The sequence below is a fragment of the Psammomys obesus genome, unplaced genomic scaffold, assembly GCF_907164565.1.
Source record: "Psammomys obesus unplaced genomic scaffold, mPsaObe1.curated_primary_1811, whole genome shotgun sequence".
In the NCBI taxonomy this organism is placed as follows: domain Eukaryota; kingdom Metazoa; phylum Chordata; class Mammalia; order Rodentia; family Muridae; genus Psammomys; species Psammomys obesus.
In genome coordinates this window covers 380,451-402,881 of record NW_026585895.1, presented here as the reverse complement: position 1 = coordinate 402,881, position 22,431 = coordinate 380,451, and the positions used below count along the sequence as shown (strand labels likewise).

Here is a 22,431-nt window from a genome sequence, read left to right as displayed (position 1 = left end):
TTCATGGAGGAGGGGTGGAAAGCTTTGAGGTTTTGTTAGGTCAAGACATTCCCAGTTAACTCTTGCCTCAGGCTTGTGGATCAGATATAAACTCTCAGCTACTGCTCTAGTGCTTTGCCTACCTGACTGCGCTGCCCGGAGCTAAAGCTATCTAGTGAAGACTAAGCTGTCTACTGAAGCCTAAGTCAATTAGTGAGTCAAAGCTATCTAGTGGAGACAAAAGGTGTTTGCTAGGCCAAAGCCAAATAGTGAGCAAAGGTCATTTAGTGGAGACCTAAAGCTATTTAGTGAAAGTTATCTAGGACCCTAACTCATGGGTGAGAGATTGTGAGGACATCCGTGTGTTAGAGCATCCGTGAGAAAACATCCCTAAGTTATCTTGCAGGCACCCTATTTAACACATGAAAGCACTCCTCCCTTAGGAACCCCATTGAAGCCCTGCTGGTCGGGACACTGCGCCATACTTCTGCCATGATGGTCATGGACTCTAACCCTCTGGGACTATTTACTCCCAAATTAAATGCTTTCTTCTATAAGTTTCCTTAGTTATGTGTTTGTCACAGATAGAACAGAAACAGCCTAAAGAAATTTGGCAAGTTCTGTCTTCTCAGCATTTCTGTATTGCTTCTATTCCCAAAATACATAAAAAACAAAACCAAAAATCCGCTGGCTTAAACTGTACGTACTTTCATGGATTATTTACAGGGACTATTTCCTTGAAACATTAAACACACAGCCAACATCAAGCATTATGGTACTTTTAAGTTATTTAAACACAATGACATATATTTAGAATAGTTTATATAATTAACTATCTGAAATATTTTACTTTTCAGGTGACACACTTAAGTATGTTGAATTTTAAATTTAAATAAATTATGAATTTTATAATTCTAAAAAATGTCTAATCAATGTCCTCATCACTCTTTCCAGCGTTTTGAGCAATTAGGAGTCTCTGTAAACTACTTGACCCTACAATAACAGGCTTCTGGTATGTTGTACATACACCTGAGGTTGTTTGTCCCATAGCTATGCACATACGTGCATCAATAATTTGAATCACTACGTTAGGAAAAAAAAGAAGATATTAATTTGGGAGACATCTGTAGTGGGAAGCCAGGGCAAATTTGAAGGGATGAAATAGTGGTACATACATGATCAATATATATTCTATAAATGTATTAAATTTTTGAAGAATACATTTTAAAAATGTCAAATATCCAATGTTTTCAAATTTCTGATACTAAAATTCTTTTAGTATCTACAGGATAAATTACTTAATCCCTAAATGGGGAAGAATATAGGAAAATAAATAGCTATGAATGATGTAATATTATATTGCTATATTAATATACAAATCACCTTGACATAGCTTCTATATGTATTATGGGAAAAGTACAGAATTAAAACTACAGACTATAAATACAATTATACTTGCAGATTATATATTTTTAGCTGCCTTACTTTCACTTTTTTTAAAATTTATTTCATGTATATGAACATTGTTTTGGTACACAGCAGAAGAGGGAATCAAAATTCATTACAGATGGTTCTGAGCCACCATGTGGTTGCTGGGAATTGAACTCAGGACCTCTGGAGGATCAGCCAGTGTTCTTTTTATTAAATTTATTTTTATTTTTATTAATTACAGTTTATTCACTTTGTATTCCCCCTGTAGCTCCCTTACCTCTCCCCTCTCAATCCTACCCTCCCTCTCTTTTTTCCACCCCTGCCCCTCCCCCAGCCCACTGATAGGGGAGGTCCTCCTCCCCTTTCCTCTGAGCCTGGTCTATCAGGTCTCATTCAGGACTGGCTGCATTGTCTTTCTCTGTGGCCTGGTAAGGCTGCTCCCCCCTCAGTGGAAGGTGATCAAAGAGCAGGCCAATCAGTTCATGTCAGAGACAGCCCCTGTTCCCATTACTATGGAACCAGTGTTCTTAACCTCTGAGCCATCTCTCCAGCCCCTTTCACATGTTTTTAAAAATTATCAGTAAAATTATGAAATTTTATGTTGTTTCTCTACATATTTTATAACATATGTTCATTTAACAAGCACCTCCATTATTTTTAAAAATAAGCAGCCAAGTAATTCTTTAGAAGGCTGTTCTGTATGAAAATGACTCCTGACTCTGAAAGAAGAAGGAAGATTGCTACCAGGGTAGCATGGATCCAAGGAGGAACACCCACAGCCTTTCCCCCAGGCCTGACTGGGGCACTGAGAAATGTCATTTTTATTTTTCACCTAGTGTAAAACCCACACCATCTTCCAGAATCAATGGATGAAGTTAATATCTCCTACGTCACCATGTTTATCCTCAAGGGGATCACAGACCGGCCAGAACTCCAAGCCCCATGTTTCGTGATGTTTTTGACAATCTATCTGGTCACGGTCCTAGGCAACCTTGGGTTGATTGTTATAATCAGGGTTGATTCTCAACTCCACACGCCTATGTACTTCTTTCTCAGCCACCTGGCCTTTGTTGACCTCTGTTACTCATCCGCTATCACACCGAAGATGATGGTGAACTTCGTGGTGGAGCACAACACCATCCCTTTCTATGCCTGTGCAACACAGCTGGGCTGTTTTCTTACCTTCATGATCACAGAGTGTTTCCTTTTGGCCTCTATGGCCTATGATCGCTACGTGGCCATCTGCAGCCCCCTGCATTATTCAACACTGATGTCTAGGAGAGTATGCATTCAATTAGTGGCAGTTCCTTATGTATACAGCTTTCTGGTTGCCCTTTTCCATACGATCATCACTTTTCGCTTGGTATACTGTGGGCCTAATGTAATCAACCACTTCTACTGTGATGACCTTCCCCTTTTAGCACTGTCCTGTTCAGACACACACATGAAGGAAATTCTCATCTTTGCTTTTGCTGGCTTTGATATGATCTGCTCTTCCTCCATAGTTCTCACCTCCTACCTCTTTATCATTGCTGCCATTCTGCGAATTCGCTCCACACAGGGACGACGCAAGGCCATCTCCACCTGCGGCTCCCACATGGTAGCTGTTACTATTTTCTATGGCACACTGATCTTCATGTACCTACAGCCCAAATCAAACCACTCCCTGGACACAGACAAAATGGCGTCAGTGTTTTACACAGTGGTGATCCCCATGTTGAACCCCCTTATCTATAGTCTAAGGAACAAAGAGGTGAAAGATGCCTCTAAGAAAGCTTTGGATAAAGGGTATGAAACCTTAAAAATATTAAAGTTTAGAAAAGAATGACATCATGTTTTATTATATATGAGCAGGAACATAAATCAAACTTTTAATTGTAATTCTTTCCCAAGCATTGAAAATTCCTCTGGTACTTTAGCAGGCTTGGACTTTTTCTGTGAGCATCCAAGTAGATCATGGGAAATCAACATGAAAAAAAATCAATTTTCCTGATAAATGGAGTGGGATTAATCCCAGCACTTAGAAGACAAATGAAAAAATATCATAATTTTGAGGACAGCCTGAGTAGCATAGCAAGACCCTGAATCGGTCAAAGCAACAAACAACAACAAAGGTCACTTCTCCAGCCCCTATAGTATGAGAAGGAACCCAAAGTTCACATGCTTAAAAATACACTCTATGCAGTGAGCACTGGTATATATAACAAGCAAAGGAGAGGTGTGTGTTAGCCTAAGGTCAAGATTCTGGGAAAGCCCGCTGATGTATTGCTAATACTGTGAAATATTACTTGTACTTGCAAATTTATTCATTTACTTATGTATTTTGTTTATTTATTTAATTAGAAGTACCTTATGTTTTCATGAAATTTCTTTGCCTTATATTTTTCAAATACATTTACATATCATGACATGAAGAGAAAATAAGTGATTCAATAGATGCATACATAGTGTTTAGATATATCAGAAAAGTAATTAAACTGGTCAGTTACTATTGTCCTATTTTTTCACTTATATATTTATTTAATACAATTTATTCACTTTGTATCCCAGCTGTAGCCCCCTCTCTCATTTCTTCCCAGTTCTGCCCTCTCTCCCTCATATCCTCAATGCCTCTCCCCAGCCAACTGATAGAGGGGGTCCTCCTCCCCTTCCATCTGACTCTAGCCTATCCTGTCTTATCAGGACTGGCTGCATTGTCTTCCTCTGTGATCTGGTAAGGCTGCACCCCATTCAAGGGGAGGTGATCAAAGAGCCAGCCACTTAGTATTGTTTTCCTTTATAAAAGGTTAAAATATTGACAGACACCCTGTAAGGCAAACTTTAAGGTTGTCACTTTTGATGGAATTTCCTCTTCTGTACTTACTTTGTAGGTGAGTCACTTATTCTACAATGTGCTCTCATAACTGTGAGTTGTATAATTTTTCTGAATGTTTTTGTTGTTGTTTGCATCATTTTTTTGAGTCAGTGTGTCTCCTTGTATCTCAGAGTAGTTTCAGAGGAGCTACATGACCCATGATAGCTTTAACCAAGTAATCTCCTTTCCTGAGATTCTGAGTTCCTTGAATCAGTCCTAAGCCACCATAACTGGCTTCTGATTTTCAAGTAGGTGCATCAAAGGAACTTGTTGCATTTATTATTTTGGTTTGTACATACATATTTAAATGGATGGCTGAGCACAAGAAACTCATCTGCCACAATCATGAAAAACAACTACACAATTCACACTCTTCCTATAGTAGATGTAAGCATTCAAATGTTTATGACTGATTTGAAGGATTTTGGTTACCTTGTTTGGTTTTTATATCACAGAATTGTTGTCTATTGTTACACCTAAACATTGGGCTGGAGTTTTTATATTTATTGATAATTTTGTTCTTTTATTGTTAGGGATGACATATTAATGTAAACTATGGTTTTCTTGGGAAATGTTCAAAGAGAATTTGGCTACTCAATAGCTATTCACTAAGCTAGTTCTAGAGCAGGCAAGACAGGCCTTAAGTTGTCCCTGGGATTTCCTTTAAAGAATAAGCTAAACTTGACATGTGCTATTTCAGTAAAACTGTCAAAATTAATATTATTCATTTCTGTCTCAATGTATATTTAAATAAATAATTAATTTTATACCCTTATCTATGGCATTTATGATGTTCTTTTCTTTTGAATTCGTATCTATTCTTTATTTTTTAGTCAATTAATTAATTTATTATTTATTACAATTTATTCATTTTGTATCCCTGCTATGGTCACTTCCCTCTTCTCCTTCTAATTCTACTCTTTCTCTCTCTTATCCATCTAGCGCACTGATAGGGGAAGTCCTTCTCCCTTTCTATCAGACCCTAGCATATCAGGTCTCTTCAGGACCTGCTGCATTGTCTTCAATGTGGCCTGGCAAGACTGAATCCCCCAGCAGGAGGTGATCAGGGACCCTGCCACTGAGTTCATGTCAGAGACAGACACTACTCCTCTTACTAGGAAGACCGCTTGGAGACTGACTGTATGGGATACAGATGAGCAGGGGTTTTAGGTCCTCTCCATGCATGGTCCTTGGTTGGGGTCTCAGTCTCTGCAGAGCCCTCAGGGACCAGTTCTTTTTGCTTTGTTGGTCTCCTTTTGGAGCTCCTGTCCTCTCCAGGTCTTTCTATCTCCCCATTATTTCATAAAATTCTATGCTCTCTCCCAAAGTTTGGCAATAAATCTCGGCCTCTGTTTCGATATCTCAGTCAGTGGCCCTCTGTAGTAGGAACTTGTCCTGTTCCCTGTTTTCCCCCAGTTCCTATGTCTATCCTGTTTGCCCTTCTAAATGAGTATCAAAAACCTTCCCTATGGTCCTTATTGTTGCTTCACTTCTTTGGGTCTGTGGACTGTAGTGTGATTGTCCTGTACTATAGGTCTAATATCCACTTATAAGTGAGTACAGGCCATGTTGTCTTTCTGGTTCTGGGTCACCTTCCTCAGGATGCTCTTTTCTACCTTCATCCATTTGCCTACAAATTTCATGATTTCCTTGTCTTTAAATGCTGAGTAATATTCCATTGTGTAAACATACCACAATTTTTGTATCCATTTCTCCATTGAGGGACATCTAGCTTGTGCAGATTCTGCCTATTATGAACAAACCTGCTATGAACATGGTTGAATAAATGTCCTTGTTGTATGGTTGAGCATCTTTTACATAGACGCCTAGCTGTGGTATAGCTGGATCTTGAGGAAGCACTATTCTTAATTGTCTGAGAAAGTGCCAGATTGATTTCCAAAGTGGTTGTACAAGGTTACATTCCCACTAGCAATGGAGGAGGGTTCCACTTTCTCCACATCCTCTCCAGCATGTATTGTCACTTGAGTTTTTGATCTTAGGCATTCTGATGGGTGTAAGGTGAAATCTCAGGGTCCTTTTTATTTGTATAACCCAGATGACTAAGACTTTGAAATTTTTTTAAAATTTTAATTTATTATTTATAATTTATTTATAATCCATAATTTAATTTATTATTTATAATTATAATTTACAATTTATTACTTTATTATTTATTATTACAATTTATTCACTTTGTAACCCAGTTGTGGCCCCCCCCACTCATCTCCTCACAATCCTACTCTCCATCCCTCTTCTCCCTGATGCCCCTCCCCTAATCCACTGATAAGAGATGTCCTCTTCCCCTTCTATCCGACCCTAGCATATCAGGTCTCATCAGGACTGGCTGCATTGTCTTGCTCTGTGGCCTGGTAAGGCTATAACCCTGAGAGGGAAGTGATCAGAGAACTGGCCACTGAGTTCATGTCAGAGATAGCCCCTGCTCCACTTACTAGGGACCCACTTGGAGATGGAGTCTATGGGCTACATCTGAGCAGTGGTTTTAGATCCTCTCCATACATGTTCCTTGGTTGGGGTATCAGTCTCTGCAGCCCTCCTAAGTACAAAAGACAAAATGACTGAGAAAGAAATTAGGGAAATACACTTTAGAATAACATAAAGTACTTTGGTGTGACTCTACCCAAGCAAGTGAAAGACCTGTGTGAATTTCAAATCTCTGAAAGATGAAATGGAAGAAAATTTCAGAAGATGGACAAAAGATCTCCAATGCTCATGGAATGCTGGATTAACATAGTGAAAATGGCCATTTACTAAAAAGTAACTTACGGATTCAATGCAATTCCCATCAAAATACCAACACAATTCTTTACAGAACCTTAAAGAATAATTCTCAAATTCATGTGGAAAACAAAACCCCCAGAATTGTTAAAACAGTCCTGTACAGTAACAGATCTTCTGGAGGTATCTCCATCCACGATCCCAAGCTGTACTTGAGCATTTCTTTAAGTGTTTCTCAGCCATTTGATATTCCTCTGTTGAGACTTCTCTGTTTAGCTCTGTAACCTATGTTTTAATTGGGTTACTTGGTTTGTTGGTGTTTAAGTTTTTGAATTCTTTATATATATTGGATATTAGCCCTCTGTTAGATATAGGGTTGGTGAAGATCCTTCCCCAGTCTGTAGGCTGTTGTTTTGTTCTAATGACAGTTTCCTTTGCTTTACGGAAGGTTTTCAGCTTCATGAGGTCCCATTTATTGATTGTTGATCTTAGAGTCTCTGCTGTTGGTGTGCTGTTCAGGAAGTTGTCTCCTCTGCCAATTAGTTCAAAGCTCTTCTCCATTTTTTCTTCTAAGTGATTTAGTGTGTCTGGTTTTATGTTGAGGTCTTTAATCCACTTGGACTTTTGTTTTGTGCAGGTTGATAAATATGGACATATTTGTATTTTTCTACATTTGTAGATATCCAGTTATACCAGCACCATTTGTTGAAGATACTATCTTTTTTTCTGTTACATGGTTTTGGCTTCTTTGTCAAAAATCAAGTATCTGTAGGTATGTGGGTTTATATCTGCACCTTTGATTCAATTCTGTTGATCCACTAGTATGTTTCTATGCTAATAGCATGTCATTTTTAATACTGTTGCTCTAGTTTATTATTACTATTATTATTAATAAACCGTATGTTTCTTTGCATATGTACATGTATGAATTTAGGTGCATAAAGAACGTTTGGGGTTTATGTAATAACTTTCAGGTGTAAACCAATGATTAATAATTATACAGTCTGATTTAAAAAATACAATTGTTAACTTTTAGGAGGAACAACTTTTATGTTTAATATGTTTCCTTGTAGAAAAGTCTGAATGCACATTTGGTATTCATAAGTTTATACAGAATGCAAGAAACCTTGTAGAAGAAGAGGGAGATAGAAAGAACTAGACTGGACAGGCACTCCAAAAGGAAATCGATAGGGTCAAAAACAAAACAAACAAACAAACAAACAAACAAAAACCAAACCAACCAAAAAAACATGGGCCCAGAGGGCCCTGCAAAGACTGATACTCCAACCAAGGACCATGCATGGAGATGACCTAGAGTCCTTGCTCAGAGGAAGCCTATATGCTGCTCAGTTTCCAAATGGTTTCCCTAGGAAGGGGATGAGGGTTTGTCTGTGACTTGAACTCAGTGCCAGGCTCCTTGTTCACTTCCCCCTGTTGGCTGCAGCCTTCCCAGTCCACAGAGGAAAATTATGTAGCCAGCCCTGATAAGACCTGATACAGTAGGGTCAGATAGAAGGGGAAGCGGTTCTCTTCTATTATGGGACTAGGGAAAGGGCATAAAGGGAGAAGAAGGAGCATGGATGGGAGTAGGAAGAAATGAGGGAGGGGACTGCAGCAGGGATATAAAGTGAATAAATTGTAATAAATCATTTAAAATGCAATTAAATAAAATGATAAAAAGTTACAATTTTAGATGTACAGATTTTAGTAGGTTTATCCTATGTTATATGTCTATTTGAGTGAGTATATACCGTGTGTGTCTTTCTGCTTCTGGGAGAGCTCACTCAGGATGATCCTTTCCAGGTCCCACCATTTACTTGAAAATTTCATGATTTCCTTATTTTTTATTGCAGAGTAATACTCCATTGCTCTTTGATCACCTCCCCCTCAGGGAGGAGCAGCCTTACCAGGACACAGAAGATGACAATGCAGCCACTCCTGATGTGATCTAATAGACTAAGATCAGAAGGAAGGAAAGGAGGACCTCCCCATCAGTGGACATGGGGAAGGGCATGCGTGAAGAAGGGGGAGGGAAGGTGGGACCGGGAGGGGAGGAGGGGGAGTGTATGGGGGAATACAAAGTGAATAAAGTGTAATTAATAAAAAAATAAAATTATACATAAAAAGTTGCAATTGCATATAAAGCATTAAAAATATGTATTTGTGGAGGTAGAAGTAGAGAATAGATATTATTTTCTATTTTTCTTCACCTTATATTTTGAAATTGTTTCTCTCACTGGCTAATTTTGCCTGGTAGGATTCCTTCTGTCTCTGCTTTCCTTATGCCGGAGTTAAACAGGTACAATGGTGTGCTCATTTTGTTTTATAATGTGAATGCTGAGGCTTTGTGCAGATATCTTTACTTGTGGGCAGCAAGTGCAATGCCTATATATATATCGATCTGTCCAGTCCCTTACCATTTAAAACTCATTATATACTTTATGTTTTCATTTTGTATATTTTAAGGGGAAGAACAGCGTTTCTAACTACTTTTCAAAAGTAATTATTACACACCTATCTGAAAACGGTCAAAAATAATCCTTGAAGTGATAACACAGTAATTAAACAAACTACCTAAAATATTTTTAAAACGCTCACTACCTTCCTACTTCCAGATTATGTACATAGTAAACTTGAAATAAAAGATATTAATCTTTTAGAATGCAAAACAAAGTATAGACTTCAGAAAAGACTGTAATTTCATATACTAATATTCATAGATGTATATATGTGTGTGTGTGTGTGTGTAAATGTGTGTGAATGGTGGATACATACAATTAATAATGAAGATATGCTCCACTAATATTAGGATCAATTTTGACATAAATGTGATTAGATGACTAATAAAACTCTTGTAAATAACATTTAAGGCTGTGAGTTTCACCATGGCTACACAGAAAGAGAGAGAAATAAACAGACAGACATGCACACATACAAATACACATAGAAACACATACACATCTATATGCTCACAAAACCATGAGCATACATACAAACATACATATGCATATATACACATACACACATATGAATACACACATGTTCACATGAATACACACATACAGCACACACACATATGCATATATACACATATACATGCCAATCCAATGATTCATATTGCTCAGTATGAATGGTGGAGCTCTGGTACTCAACATTTCCATTTCAAATAAGACAAAATTAATTATTCTCTGACTGAGTGTTTTTGGATCAATGGATGGCCAAAGGAAATTTATTAGTAATTCTTTTCAGGGCATTTTTTACCTCCTTATTTCTCAAGCTGTAGATCAGTGGGTTTAACATGGGAATCACCACCACATAAAACACAGAAGCGAATTTATCTGTGTTTAAAGAATGGCTGGATTTGGGCTGCAGGTACATAAAAATAACTGTACCATAAAATATGGTTATTGAGGTCAGGTGGGATGCACAGGTAGAAAAAGCTTTCCTTCTTCCTTCAGCAGAGTGAATCCTCAGGATGGCAAAGAAGATGAGGACATAAGAAATGACCACAATCACCAGGGAGAAAAGGGTGTTGAAGCCAGCAATGATTAGCAACATCAGCTCTTTGACATGAGTGTCAGAACAGGCCAGAGCAATTAAGGGAACATCATCACAGTAGAAGTGGTTGACCACATTGGAGCCACAGAAAGACAAGTGGAAGGTCGCCACTGCCTGTGCCAGCCCCACAGAGAATCCATACACATATGTGCTGGAGATCATCTGAAGGCAGAGCTTCCTAGGCATAAGGACTGCATAGAGGAGAGGGTTCCAGATGGCCACATACCGATCATAGGCCATGATTGACAGCAAGTACAGTTCACAAACAACAAATGTGATGAAGCAACACAATTGAGTGGCACATGCATAGAAGGTTATGCTTTTACATTCACGTAGAAAATTGAACAGAGTGTTTGGGGTGACAGAAGAGGAAAAGGAAAAATCAATAAAAGCCAGATGGGTGAGGAAAAAATACATGGGAGTATGAAGCTGAGGGCTCAATTGAATTAACCCAATTAGTCCAATATTACCCACAATGCTGATTAAGTAGATGACTAAAAACACTCCAAACAGGCAAACCTGAAGCTCTAAGTCTTCTGTGAGCCCCACAAGGATGAACTCAGACACTGCTGAGTGATTGCTGCTTGCCATGGTAGACATGTTACCTGTACTAAAAGTCTTCAGAGGATACAATGTTGACCTAAGGTCAGAAGTGAATTCTGACTCACTGATCTTGCCTTAAAAAGTAAGAAATACTTCACATGGTCTCAGCTTTCAGAATGGCACATGCCAAGGGTAGATTTATCAAAATATGGGAATCTGTGGAATCTGAAAAAAAAATTTAAAAAGTTTTTGCCAAATGGAACAATCAAACCCATACCTAGATGCCTATTCTAATAAAGAGAGGGGGAAGGGCAATATGCTGAGAGTCATTTGAAAGGACAACAGTCCATTTTTGTAATTACTGGAAAGATTTACAGAAAATTATTTGTAATTTTATAAAATTATAACTATCTTGTCTAATAATTTTTTAAAGCTGACTTCAGGAGGGCAATCTATGCCAGATCATTAGTAAATCTTTGGATACTCATCTTCTCTACACTTCACAGTCACAGTGTTTTGATTTTCCAGCTTTCTCTATTATAAACAAAAAACAAAAGAAAACAACAACAAAAATGATCACAGTCTTCTTTCAGGTTAGATGTATTATTTGTAAATTAAATATGAAAAGGAAATAATAAAATATTTCTTTACCTTTTAAAAAAATCAACAGCAGGAAATATTATGAAAGAAGTGGAGACAGTAAGACCTGGAGAGGACAGGAGCTCCACAAGTAGAGCAACAGATCCTAAAAGTCTGGGCACTGGGGTCTTTTCTGAGATTGATACTCCAGCCAAGGACCACTCATGGCCTGGAACCCCTGCACAGATGTAGCCCATGGCAGTTCAATGTCCAAGTGGATTCCATAGTAATGGTGACAGGGTCTGTCTCTGACATGAACTGATTGGCCTGCTCTTTGATCACCTCCCCTTGAGGGGAAAACAGCCTTACAAGGCCACAGAAAACGACAATGCAGCCACTCCTGATGGGACCTGATGGACTCGAATCAGAGGGAAAGGGAGGAGGACCTCCTTTATCAGTGGACTGGGAGAGCGACATGGGTGGGGAAAAGGGAGGGTGGGGTTGGGAGGGGAGGCGGGAGGTACAAGGGGGATACAAAGTGAACAAACTGTAATTAATAAAAATAATTTAAAAAATCAACAGGATATGGTTAAATCATGTTAGAAGTTGACATCTCCGGCATTAGAGGAAGATGAGTTTTACTGCTTCTCATCACATGCTCCACAAAATTCCCTTCTTCCATATCAGTCCTTTTGTTTTAATTCCCCACGAATATCGTAGGGGACCTGAAAGAGTTCTAATTTTAATATATAAAGTTATATTTTGTTTCTGTATTCCTTTCTGTTTCATATTCTCTTCTGATCCTATTGTTTTCAATACTCATCAGCCTAATACAAGATATGTCCAAAGACCTCTCATAATATCTGGTTTCTACTAATGTCCTTGCCCATTACCTCTGTTGATCTCTGTGTCCCTTTGAGTAATAGACATTCTGGCAAATTTCCTGGTGCTCAGTCCACCTTTTACCTTAATTTTCCAGCCTGCTAAGTTCTTATCTTTATCTTCCTTATCATATATTTATTCTAAGTTTGCAACAGTTCTCCTTCCTTTCAGATCTGATGAAGTTTCATATTTGACTTATGTGAATCATGAGACAATTACCATCATCTTCCATGAGGGAAGATATTATGTTTTGGTTTGTAAAGTCACTAGAGATCTAAAGATTTTCATATCTCCTTTTCACTTTTACTTTTTGTTACAGTTCCCACTTTTCTGCCTATAACCAAATCATTGCTATTATTTTAATGTTCTTTGAGCATTTCATGCTTCTCAACCATATTATTGGCTGTTTTCAACCAAGTCTTTGTGACAGCTGTTGTTCACGTTCACATATTATGAAGCAAATGTCTAGATCTTTAAGCAAAGTTTTTTTTTCCCTGAACTGTGAATGTATGTATGTAATGGTCTCTCACTCTGCTTGAGTCAGACATTTTTATAAGCAAATGCAACATAGTCAAAGAGGGGACATCAATTAAAACCATCCTCCCTGTCAAAGAGTAGAGGAAGAGGACCTCCCCTAACTGTGGACCAAGGAAAGGGCTTAGGGGAAGAAGAGGGAGGAAGGGTGAAACTTGGAGGGATGAGGGAGGGGGCTACAGCAGGGATACAAAAGAATAAATTGTAATAAATAATAAAACGTGAAAAAAAGAAAAAAAATGTCCTCCCCTTATTTACTCACTTTGGAGAATTTCTATCTTAATTAAGTGAATTATAACACCATCTATGCAGTCTTCCTGGTGGCAAAGCTTATGTATTTCATATAACCATCTAAATTCTACTAAGCAACATGTCTCTAACATCCACCATATTTCCTCCATTTAGGAACAAATCACAGTTTCTGATAATCACTAATGTATTGGCTTCCAGTTTGCCTCTCTCTGAGATTATTGTACTTTGAATGCACTTTTAATATGAAGTCTTAGCTTAATATTAAGCTAAAATTTACTAACATTCTTAAAGTTTTTAATTAATATTCTTTTTTTCATAGATTATCCCAGTAATTACAATACATGCCAAACAAAGCTCAATAGTTAATATTATGAACTATAGTCTTTATATTACTGAACAAACAGATACAGTGTTTCTGTAAACCCCATTTCTACTTCAATTACTTGTTTTTCATTCCAAAGACTTATTGATTTACATAATCCGGAGCGAAACCAGTCCAGTGTACCTTGAAACAACTACGTGGAAGCCAGCACCACTTAGCATCGCTTTGATGTTTGAGTATATATTTTATTGTCTCTTGGTCCCTCTAGAATATTTTCCCTGAATGGCATCATTTAAATTATTTCTGAACTAAAATTATAATGACAGTTTGAAATTGAAGCAATTACACTATGGTTTATCTTTGGGATGCAATTTACTTAATAGGAAACAATAAATACTTGAATGACACAAATGTGAAAAGAAAGGATAGTAAGTATCATTAATGTATTTGAGGAATAAGAAAAAAGTAAGAACAAAGCAAAAGAAAATATTTGTTTAGTTGTGTTATGCCTTTAAAGAGTTTGAATATGTTTATTGCACTTGGAAAATTTGAGAATTACTTTTGCATATATTATCTCTAAGTAAATTAGATGAGCCTCCAAGGATCTACATATCAATTATTGTTTAATCACTTCAAAAGTAATGCTTCATTTTATTTATTTATTTATCTATCTATCTATCTATCTATTTATTTATTTATTTATTTATTTAATTATTTATTTATTTATTTACATTTTGAGACAGAGCTTTATTATGTAGCCCAGATTGCATCCACCTTTAGTCCTTCAAGTCCTGGAATTAGAGGCATTTGTAACCATGCTTTTCTTTCACTTTGTTTACTTTTCCCAAATCACAGGATATTCTCACATTTCCATTTTAAAAAAATTATTTATTGTTTATTACAATTTATTCACTTTGTATCTTGGTTGTAGCCTCCTCTCTCTTCTCCTTGAAGTCCCACTCTTCCTCCCTCTTCTCCTTCTATGCCCACACCTAGTCCATCGATAGGGGAGATCCTCCTCCCTTCTGTCTGACTTATTAGATCTAAATAGGGCTAGTTGAATTGTCTTCCTCTGTGGCCTGGCAAGACTGCAGCTCCTCAGAGGGAGGTGATCAAAGATCCTGCTACTGAGTTCATGTCAGAAACGCCTGCTTCCCTTACTAGAGAACTCATTTGGAGACTAAGCTGCCTATGGGCTATACCTGAGGATGGGATCTCCGCCCTGTGTATGCATGCATGTTCCTTAGTTGTAGTTTTGGTCCCTGCAGGACCTCCTGGGTCCAGATTTTTTTTTGGCTCTTTTGGTCTTTTTGTGGAGCTCCTGTCCCTTCCAGGTCTTTCTATCTCTCCCTTCTTCCATAAAATACCCTGTACTATGTTTGGCTATGAGTCTCAGTATCTGTTTCTATACCCCGATCAGTAGAGTCTTTCAGTGGCCCTCTGTAGTAGGTTCCTTTCCTGTTTCCTGTCTTCTCCTGCTTCTGATGTCTATCTAGTTTGCCCTTCTGAATGAGGATTGTGCATCTTTCCTAGGGTCCTCCTTGTTGTTTAGCTTCTTTAAGACTTCAGATTTTAGCATGTTTGTCTATATTACATGTCTAGTATCCACTTATACATGAGTATATACCATGTGTGTCTTTCTGTTCTGGGTTACCATACTCAGGATGGTCTTTTCTAGTTCCATCCATTTACCTGCAAATTTCATGATTTTTCTAGTTTTTAATTGCTGAGTAGTATTTCATTGTGTAAATATATCACAATTTCTGTATCCATTCCTTGGTTGAGGGACATCTAAGTTGTTTCCAGGTTCTGGCTATTACGAGTAAAGCTGCTATGAACATAGGATCAATGCAATCGAATTGAGGAGCCAGAAATACACCCACACACCTACGGATACTTGATTTTTGACAAAGAAGCCATGACCATACAATGGAAAAAAGAGAGCATCTTCAACAAATGGCGCTGGTCTAACTGGATGTCTACATGTAGAAAAATGCAAAAATACCATATTTATCATTCTGCACAAAACTAAAGGCTAAGTGGATCAAAGACCTCAACATAAAACCAGACTGTTGTGAGTTATTAATATTTATTATTGATTTATCTTTTAGTTAATCAGAGGTTATTCCTAAACCAGCTGTGTACCCAAATCCCCACACAGAGACTAGGATTTATTTAATTAACTTAGAGCATAATGCTGGGCAATAGTTGCTCCATCCTAAACCTCCAAGCCTGCATAGTTTCCTGCCATTCAGATTTCACCCATTATACCTGCTTTTTAGTCTTATCTTAGGTCTGGTTCATCCTTCTTCATGGTTCGAAGTCCTGTCCTGCCAATATCTGCTCTTCTCTATTCCTTCTCATTTGCTTCCCTCTCCTCCCCTCTGGACCATGTTGTCCCATCCTATTCTCTTCATTGCACAGCACTGGCACAGAACACATGTTGGCATGTTTACATAAACTTTAGACAGATGATGCTTAGAATGAGCATTACAATGAAATGTCTGGATTGAAACCAGATGGTGGGGCAGAGAAATCAGCATGTGATTGAACAAGGGTACATTCCATAAGAATATTATACCAACACCAGACATACTAAATCTGTTAGAAGAAAAAGTGGGGAAGAGCCTTGAATGCCTTGGCACAAAAGACAACTTCCTGAAGAGAACACCAACAACACAGGCTCTAAGACAATCAATATATGGGACCTCATGAAACTGAAAAGCTTCTGTAAAGCATAGGACAGTGCCAACAGACAAAATGACAACCTACAGACTGGGAAAGGATCTTTACCTTTTCTACAGCTGACAGAGGGCTACTATCCATAATATATGAATAACTCAAGAAGTTAAACACCAATAAACCAAGTAATACAATTAAAAATGGGGCACAGAGCTAAAGAGAGAATTCTCAAAAGAGGAATAACAAATGGAAGAGAAACCCTTAAAGAAATGGTCAACATCATTGGTCATCAGGAAAATGCAAATCATAACGACCACCCTTACACCCATCAGAATGGATAAGATCAGAACCTCAAGTCACAACATATGTTGGAGAGGATGTGGAGAAAGTGTAGCCCTCCTCTATTGCTGGGGTGACTGTAAACTTCAATCTGGAGAGATCTCAGAAAATTTAGACCATTGAGACCTCAAGATCCAGCTATACCACAGCTGCACATATACCCAAAAGATGCTCAACCATACAACAAGGACATTTGCCCAAATCCAATTCTTACACTTCAGTTGACCCCTCAGCACACAGAGCCTGTATCTCTCAGCATGTCTGTAGAATATGAAAGCACACATGAATATTCACTAAAACCCTGAAGGGAATTTCAGTGGATGTAATTGTGATTTGGAAGAAAATGGGTACATTTTTAAAAAATACAGAATTCTTTTTCTTCTGAGAATACAGTTTTTGACTAGGCATTAGTCCCTTAGAGAGACTGAGAGCTTAGGTTCACAGTACCAAGGCCTTTGTGATACTTAACCTGTCCATTGTGACCTGGATGCTTTATGACTCGTGTAAGATCAGAGTTGTACACAGAAGCACTCCATCACTTTGATTTGTCAGGAAGCATGACGATATGACTCAAAATTTCAATTTCTATGATACAAGTTTTCTTCATATGAAGCGAAAATTAAAAAATACTTTAGCCTGATACAAAGGTATTTTCACATATAATGTAAGTGCTGCCCAGAGAGGCTGGCAGTATTAAATTTAGATACGCGGTGTTTACTGTCCAGGACTGTAAAAGTGAGATCTCTCTCTCTCTCTCTTTCTCTCTTTATCTCTCAGGAAATGTTGAACATGCTTGCTTGTAGCCCATTATAAAGGATAACACGTTGTATCATCTCAGAGTTTTTGGCTGTGAATATTTGTGTAGAAAATAAGTTCATTTGGTTCATTAAACACACTCCTGGGACTTTTTGATGCAATGAAAAACTTAATGAGTTCAGAGCTCATGCGGACAAATATTTGTAACTAATTCATTGTCTTCAGGACACTTACGGCTCCTGCTAACATTCATGAAACTACTAGAATAATTTTTAAAGTATGAAATATTGGTTAAAACTTCATATTTTTAAAATTACTTTACCTTTTTGGTGATAGAAAAAAATGCTGATAGAGACATTTTGCTCTTTTTAACACAGCTACATCACATCTTGCTGTGCTATCAATACCATACCTCAATAGGAAATGACTGATAATAATAATTCTTCCTACTAGCTACATGGTCCATATTATCTCAACTATTGTGAGTACATTTGTTTAACATATGATGTACTTCTCTAGGGATTCTATCCTCATTATTTTCTGTAAAGTTAGAATGAGAAATATATAGCATGTGCTGAGAGTCATAATAATTTTTTTCTTAAACAGTTTCTTTGTTAAGACCAGTTGAGACATCTTCAACAGTAGAGTCATGTCCAATACACCACATAGATGGAATTAGAATGTAGTAAACGCACCTTGTTAAACTGATAAAGAAAAGAGAGTTTTAGAGTTCATGTTTTTTAAAGAAATTAGAAAAAGAGGAAATATTTATGAAAAATTTAGGGTAAGAATACTGAAGTGGGTGGGAAAAATAGTTGCTCATCATTTCTCTCTGTTTTGCCTGTAACCATATAAACATTAATAGTCGTGAAGTAAGGAATATTCGGGTAAAATTATTTGATCAGAGAAATGGAAAAAGGGTGGACTCTTTAAAGACAGAAGAGGAGTTGAATACAGAATATGGCTGAAAGAGGATAAGGATAAATGATTAGATAGGGACAATGAGAAAAAGGGGATCTCTTTAGGGATAGTGTTGGTGTTAAATGGAGAAGAGGTAGGCAAGTAAAATAACAGTAGGATATATAGAAAAGTCACAAAAAAATCACACTAACTATGTAGCTAAAAAGGCTGTTTTACATGTATCTGTACACATATGCTATAAAGTTTTAATAAACTGTTCTCAACTGGATTCAATGTGCTTCCTGCAAGAGCCAAAGGACACTTAACTAAGAGCTCAATAGTATACATGAAAAGCTCTTTTTCAGTTATTGGACAGGGCTGTCTAAGAGACTACTCAAACACAGCCTATTACTGTTGGCCCTGGTTGCTCCTGAGAGGCTGAAAATCTCTGTAGCTGATGACACTGTGCATGTCAGACACAGAACCCAAAGACTCTTGAATTGGAACTGACCTGAAAGCCCCCTCTCTGAGGAGTGGATTTCAGAGTACTGGAAAGCACCATGGAAGGAGGGAGGTAACCGACCCTCCTTATGATAGTTATGATGCCTGTGAAACACAGCAATGACCAGCATGGCGCAACAGCCGTGAGGGCGCACTGGTGGAGCCCAGGCACAGCACAGCAGATCCATCTGCAAAACTCTCCTGCACCTAAGCTCCGGGGACATTGTGCAAGAGGAGAACAGGGTGCAGAAAGCGTGTAAGAGCCAGAGGATCAGGTAAAAGATTGTCTCCAAGTAATATTACAATAGGCCCATAGAATCCAAACATGACTGCCTAAACTTGAGTTGAATGACTATAACACCAATGAACATTTCAAACTGGTGGAGAAAAGCCTGGGAGGCCTTAACTTTATGTAGTGAGCTGCAGGTCACCCAGGAAAGCTGGGGTTAGTAGATGTGGCCTTTCCTAGGGATGAGGATACCATTATCGTCCAGGATACATAGTCATCCCTGAAACATGCAGACAAGTAACACTATATGCACTAAGCAGGTTATATTGATAAACATATCTACACACACACACACACACACACACACACACACACACACATGTTTGTGCACATGATAACAATTAGTGAAAAATGAAGACATGAATTTGAAGGTGAGCTGGGAAGGGCATATGAAAGAACTTGAATAGAGGAAAATAAGGGAGAAATATTTCAACTATATTTTAATTGTATTCTAATCTCAAAATCATAATTAATATACAAAAATAAAAGATTGTCATTTTAGATATTTATTTTCATTTGTCAAATGAAAATTGGTATAAATTCTTATTACACAAATAATTTTTTGTTGTAAATTTTCCATTTCAAAAATGAAAGAACAGGTTTCAAATTATTACATGTAGTTTTATATATAAAATCACATCCTACATTGAAAATTATCTGTATAGGAAAAAAACTTCTATAAATATATATAATATATTTAATAGGTAGATATGTTAACAGTATTTTATTAGAAAAAGTAGTTATAGCCCACATAGTCCATTATTTATTCAAGTAACTGTCTTAATTTCATGACATAAATGTTTGATTCCCACTGATAATTAATTTCTTCAAGGCATCCTTCACTTCCTTGTTCCTTAGGCTGTAGATCAAGGGGTTTAACATGGGGATGATCACTGTATAGAATACAGAGGCCATTTTGTCTGTGTCTAGAGAGTGGTTAGAACTGGGCTGCAAGTACATAAATATGAGTGTTCCATAGAAAATGGTCACTGCCATCATGTGAGAACCACATGTGGAGAAAGCCTTGCGTCTTCCCTCAGCTGAGCGCATCCTTAAGATGGCAGAAATAATGAACGTATAGGAAATAAAAACAATAAGAAGGGAGGAAATGAACATAATGCCAGCACAGGCAAAGATCCATAGTTGTTTGGAGTGAGTGTCTGAGCAAGTTAGCCTGAGGAGAGGCATGTCGTCACAGTAGAAGTGATTGATGATATTGGAGTGACAATAGCAGAGGCTAAAGGTGAGGATGGCATGAAACAGTGCTACCAGGAAGCTGTAGCTATAGGGGGTAGCTACCAGCTGAAGGCAGATTCCTGGGGACATGAGGACCATATAGAGTAGAGGGTTACAAATGGCCACATACCTGTCATAGGCCATGGAAGCCAGCAGCAAACACTCAGCTGTCATGAAAGCTAGGAAACAGCCTAACTGAGCAGCACATGCATTGAAAGATATTACATTTTGCTTGTACAAGAAATTCCCAAGCATCTTGGGTGTAATGACAGAAGAGTAGCAGAAATCAACAAAAGCCAGGTTGCTGAGGAAAAAGTACATGGGTGTGTTGAGTCTTGCATCTGTTCTAATGACCAGGATCAGTCCCAGGTTTCCAACTGCTGTAAAAAGATAGATGGATAAGAACACCACAAAGAGGGGCATCTTCAACTCCTGGCGATCTGTGAGGCCCAGAAGAATGAACTCTGTCACCTGGGTGCAGTTTACCTGAGCCATGAGTCTTCACTAAGTCTATATGCAAATAGAAAAGATTATAACCAACATTTTGACAAAAATATTTTATCTCAATGTAGTGAAACACATTGCTTTGTTAAGATAAAAATTATATTTGAATTTTGTAATAATTAACCCTTTTGGAATCAGAGCATGAGATAATTATGAGGAGGTATTTTATTGAAAATACTTCTCTCATTCTAACCTGATACAGGGTAGGAGCCAATTCACTGGTTCTGTCTTTTTCCAATGTTTTCATTTATTATTTACCACTCAATACTTTGAATATTTAAAAGAAACGTTTATAAAAAATGTTGACATTAATGTTGTAGTAAACAATTAAAAGGCGTTGGGCTATGTATTATTTGTTATTAGCCCTATGATTATCACAGCCATATTATTTAACCTGCTATCACAAATAGTAAAACACAGACACCTGTTAGATTTCATAATTACCTTATTTACCTTGTCCCGGGCAGTTATTCTATGTACACTGTTTAAATCACCTCACCATCCATCTCCCAGCCCTCTTCCAATGCCATCCTCCTTAACCATCCTATCTTTCATCCATAATCTTTTAAATACTGCTTTTATTCTTCATCTGGACCTTTTCACATCATCATTGGAGTCCTTCCTCAAGGCCCTACATGGTTTCTTCTCCAAGCTAACCCATCCTTTTGCTGACCTTGGCCTCTTCCTCCCTCTGCAAATAGTAAATAGGATGCTGTAATCCTTAATAAATGTTCTTAAAATAAACATCTGCTTATGCAAGATCCCCTGGTCCCAGATATCGTTTAGGGCCCTTATCCTATGGGTTCTAGTCGTTTATGTTTACACATGTTTTTAACCGCCTTAGAAATGCATTTAGGTAGCATGATGACAGATACCATAATGTACTTTATAGCATATTTGTTCCTTCTTCTGTTGACAATAATCTGTTTTAAAGTACCCATTATACAAATGGAAGAGAAGAATCTTTTGGGTATATGCCTAGGAGTGGTATGGCTGGATCTTGAGGTAGCACTACTCCTAATTGTCTGAGAATGTGCCAGATTCATTTCCACAGTGGTTGTACAAGTTTACATTCCCATCAGCAGTGGAGGAGGGTTCCCCTTTCACCACAACCTCTCCGGCATGTGTTGTCACTTGAGTTTTTTTGTTTAATTTTATTTTTCTTTTTAGTTACATTTTGTTAACTCTGTGTCCCAGCTGTATCCCACTCCCTCATTCCCTCCCCAACCCCGCACTCCTTCCCTGGTCTCCTCCCTGCCCCTTTCCAAGTCTACTGATAGGGGAGGACCTCCTCCCCTTTCATTTGACCCTGTTTTATCAGGTACCTTCAGGGCTGGCTGCAAAGTCCTCCTCTGTAGCCTAACTGACTGCTCCTCCCCTGGGGGAGGGGGGAGTGTCAAACAGCCTGCCCTTGAGATCCTGTTAGAAATAGTCTGTGTTCCCCTTACTTTGGAAAACCACTTGGTTACTGAGCTACCACGGGCCACATCCGAGCAGAAGTTCTAGGTTATATCCATAGATGGTCCTTGGTTGAGTGTCAGTCTCAGAAAAGAC

The 22,431-nt window shown here is 38.0% G+C and overlaps 3 protein-coding genes across 3 annotated transcripts; 1 reads left to right on the top strand and 2 right to left on the bottom strand.

Moving 5' to 3' along the window:
• Positions 1 to 2,275: 2,275 nt before the first annotated feature.
• On the top strand, positions 2,276 to 3,238 carry LOC129671421 (olfactory receptor 1038). The gene has a single exon (XM_055600387.1). It carries the CDS (start codon positions 2,276 to 2,278, stop codon positions 3,236 to 3,238), a length of 963 nt encoding a protein of 320 aa, XP_055456362.1.
• Positions 3,239 to 10,207: 6,969 nt separating this feature from the next.
• On the bottom strand, positions 10,208 to 11,149 carry LOC129671423 (olfactory receptor 5AL1-like). Its single transcript, XM_055600389.1, has one exon. The coding sequence runs from the start codon at positions 11,147 to 11,149 to the stop codon at positions 10,208 to 10,210; it is 942 nt and encodes a 313-aa protein (XP_055456364.1).
• An 8,774-nt stretch (positions 11,150 to 19,923) lies between these two features.
• LOC129671422 (olfactory receptor 1044) lies at positions 19,924 to 20,868 on the bottom strand. Its single transcript, XM_055600388.1, has one exon. The coding sequence runs from the start codon at positions 20,866 to 20,868 to the stop codon at positions 19,924 to 19,926; it is 945 nt and encodes a 314-aa protein (XP_055456363.1).
• Positions 20,869 to 22,431: the final 1,563 nt, after the last annotated feature.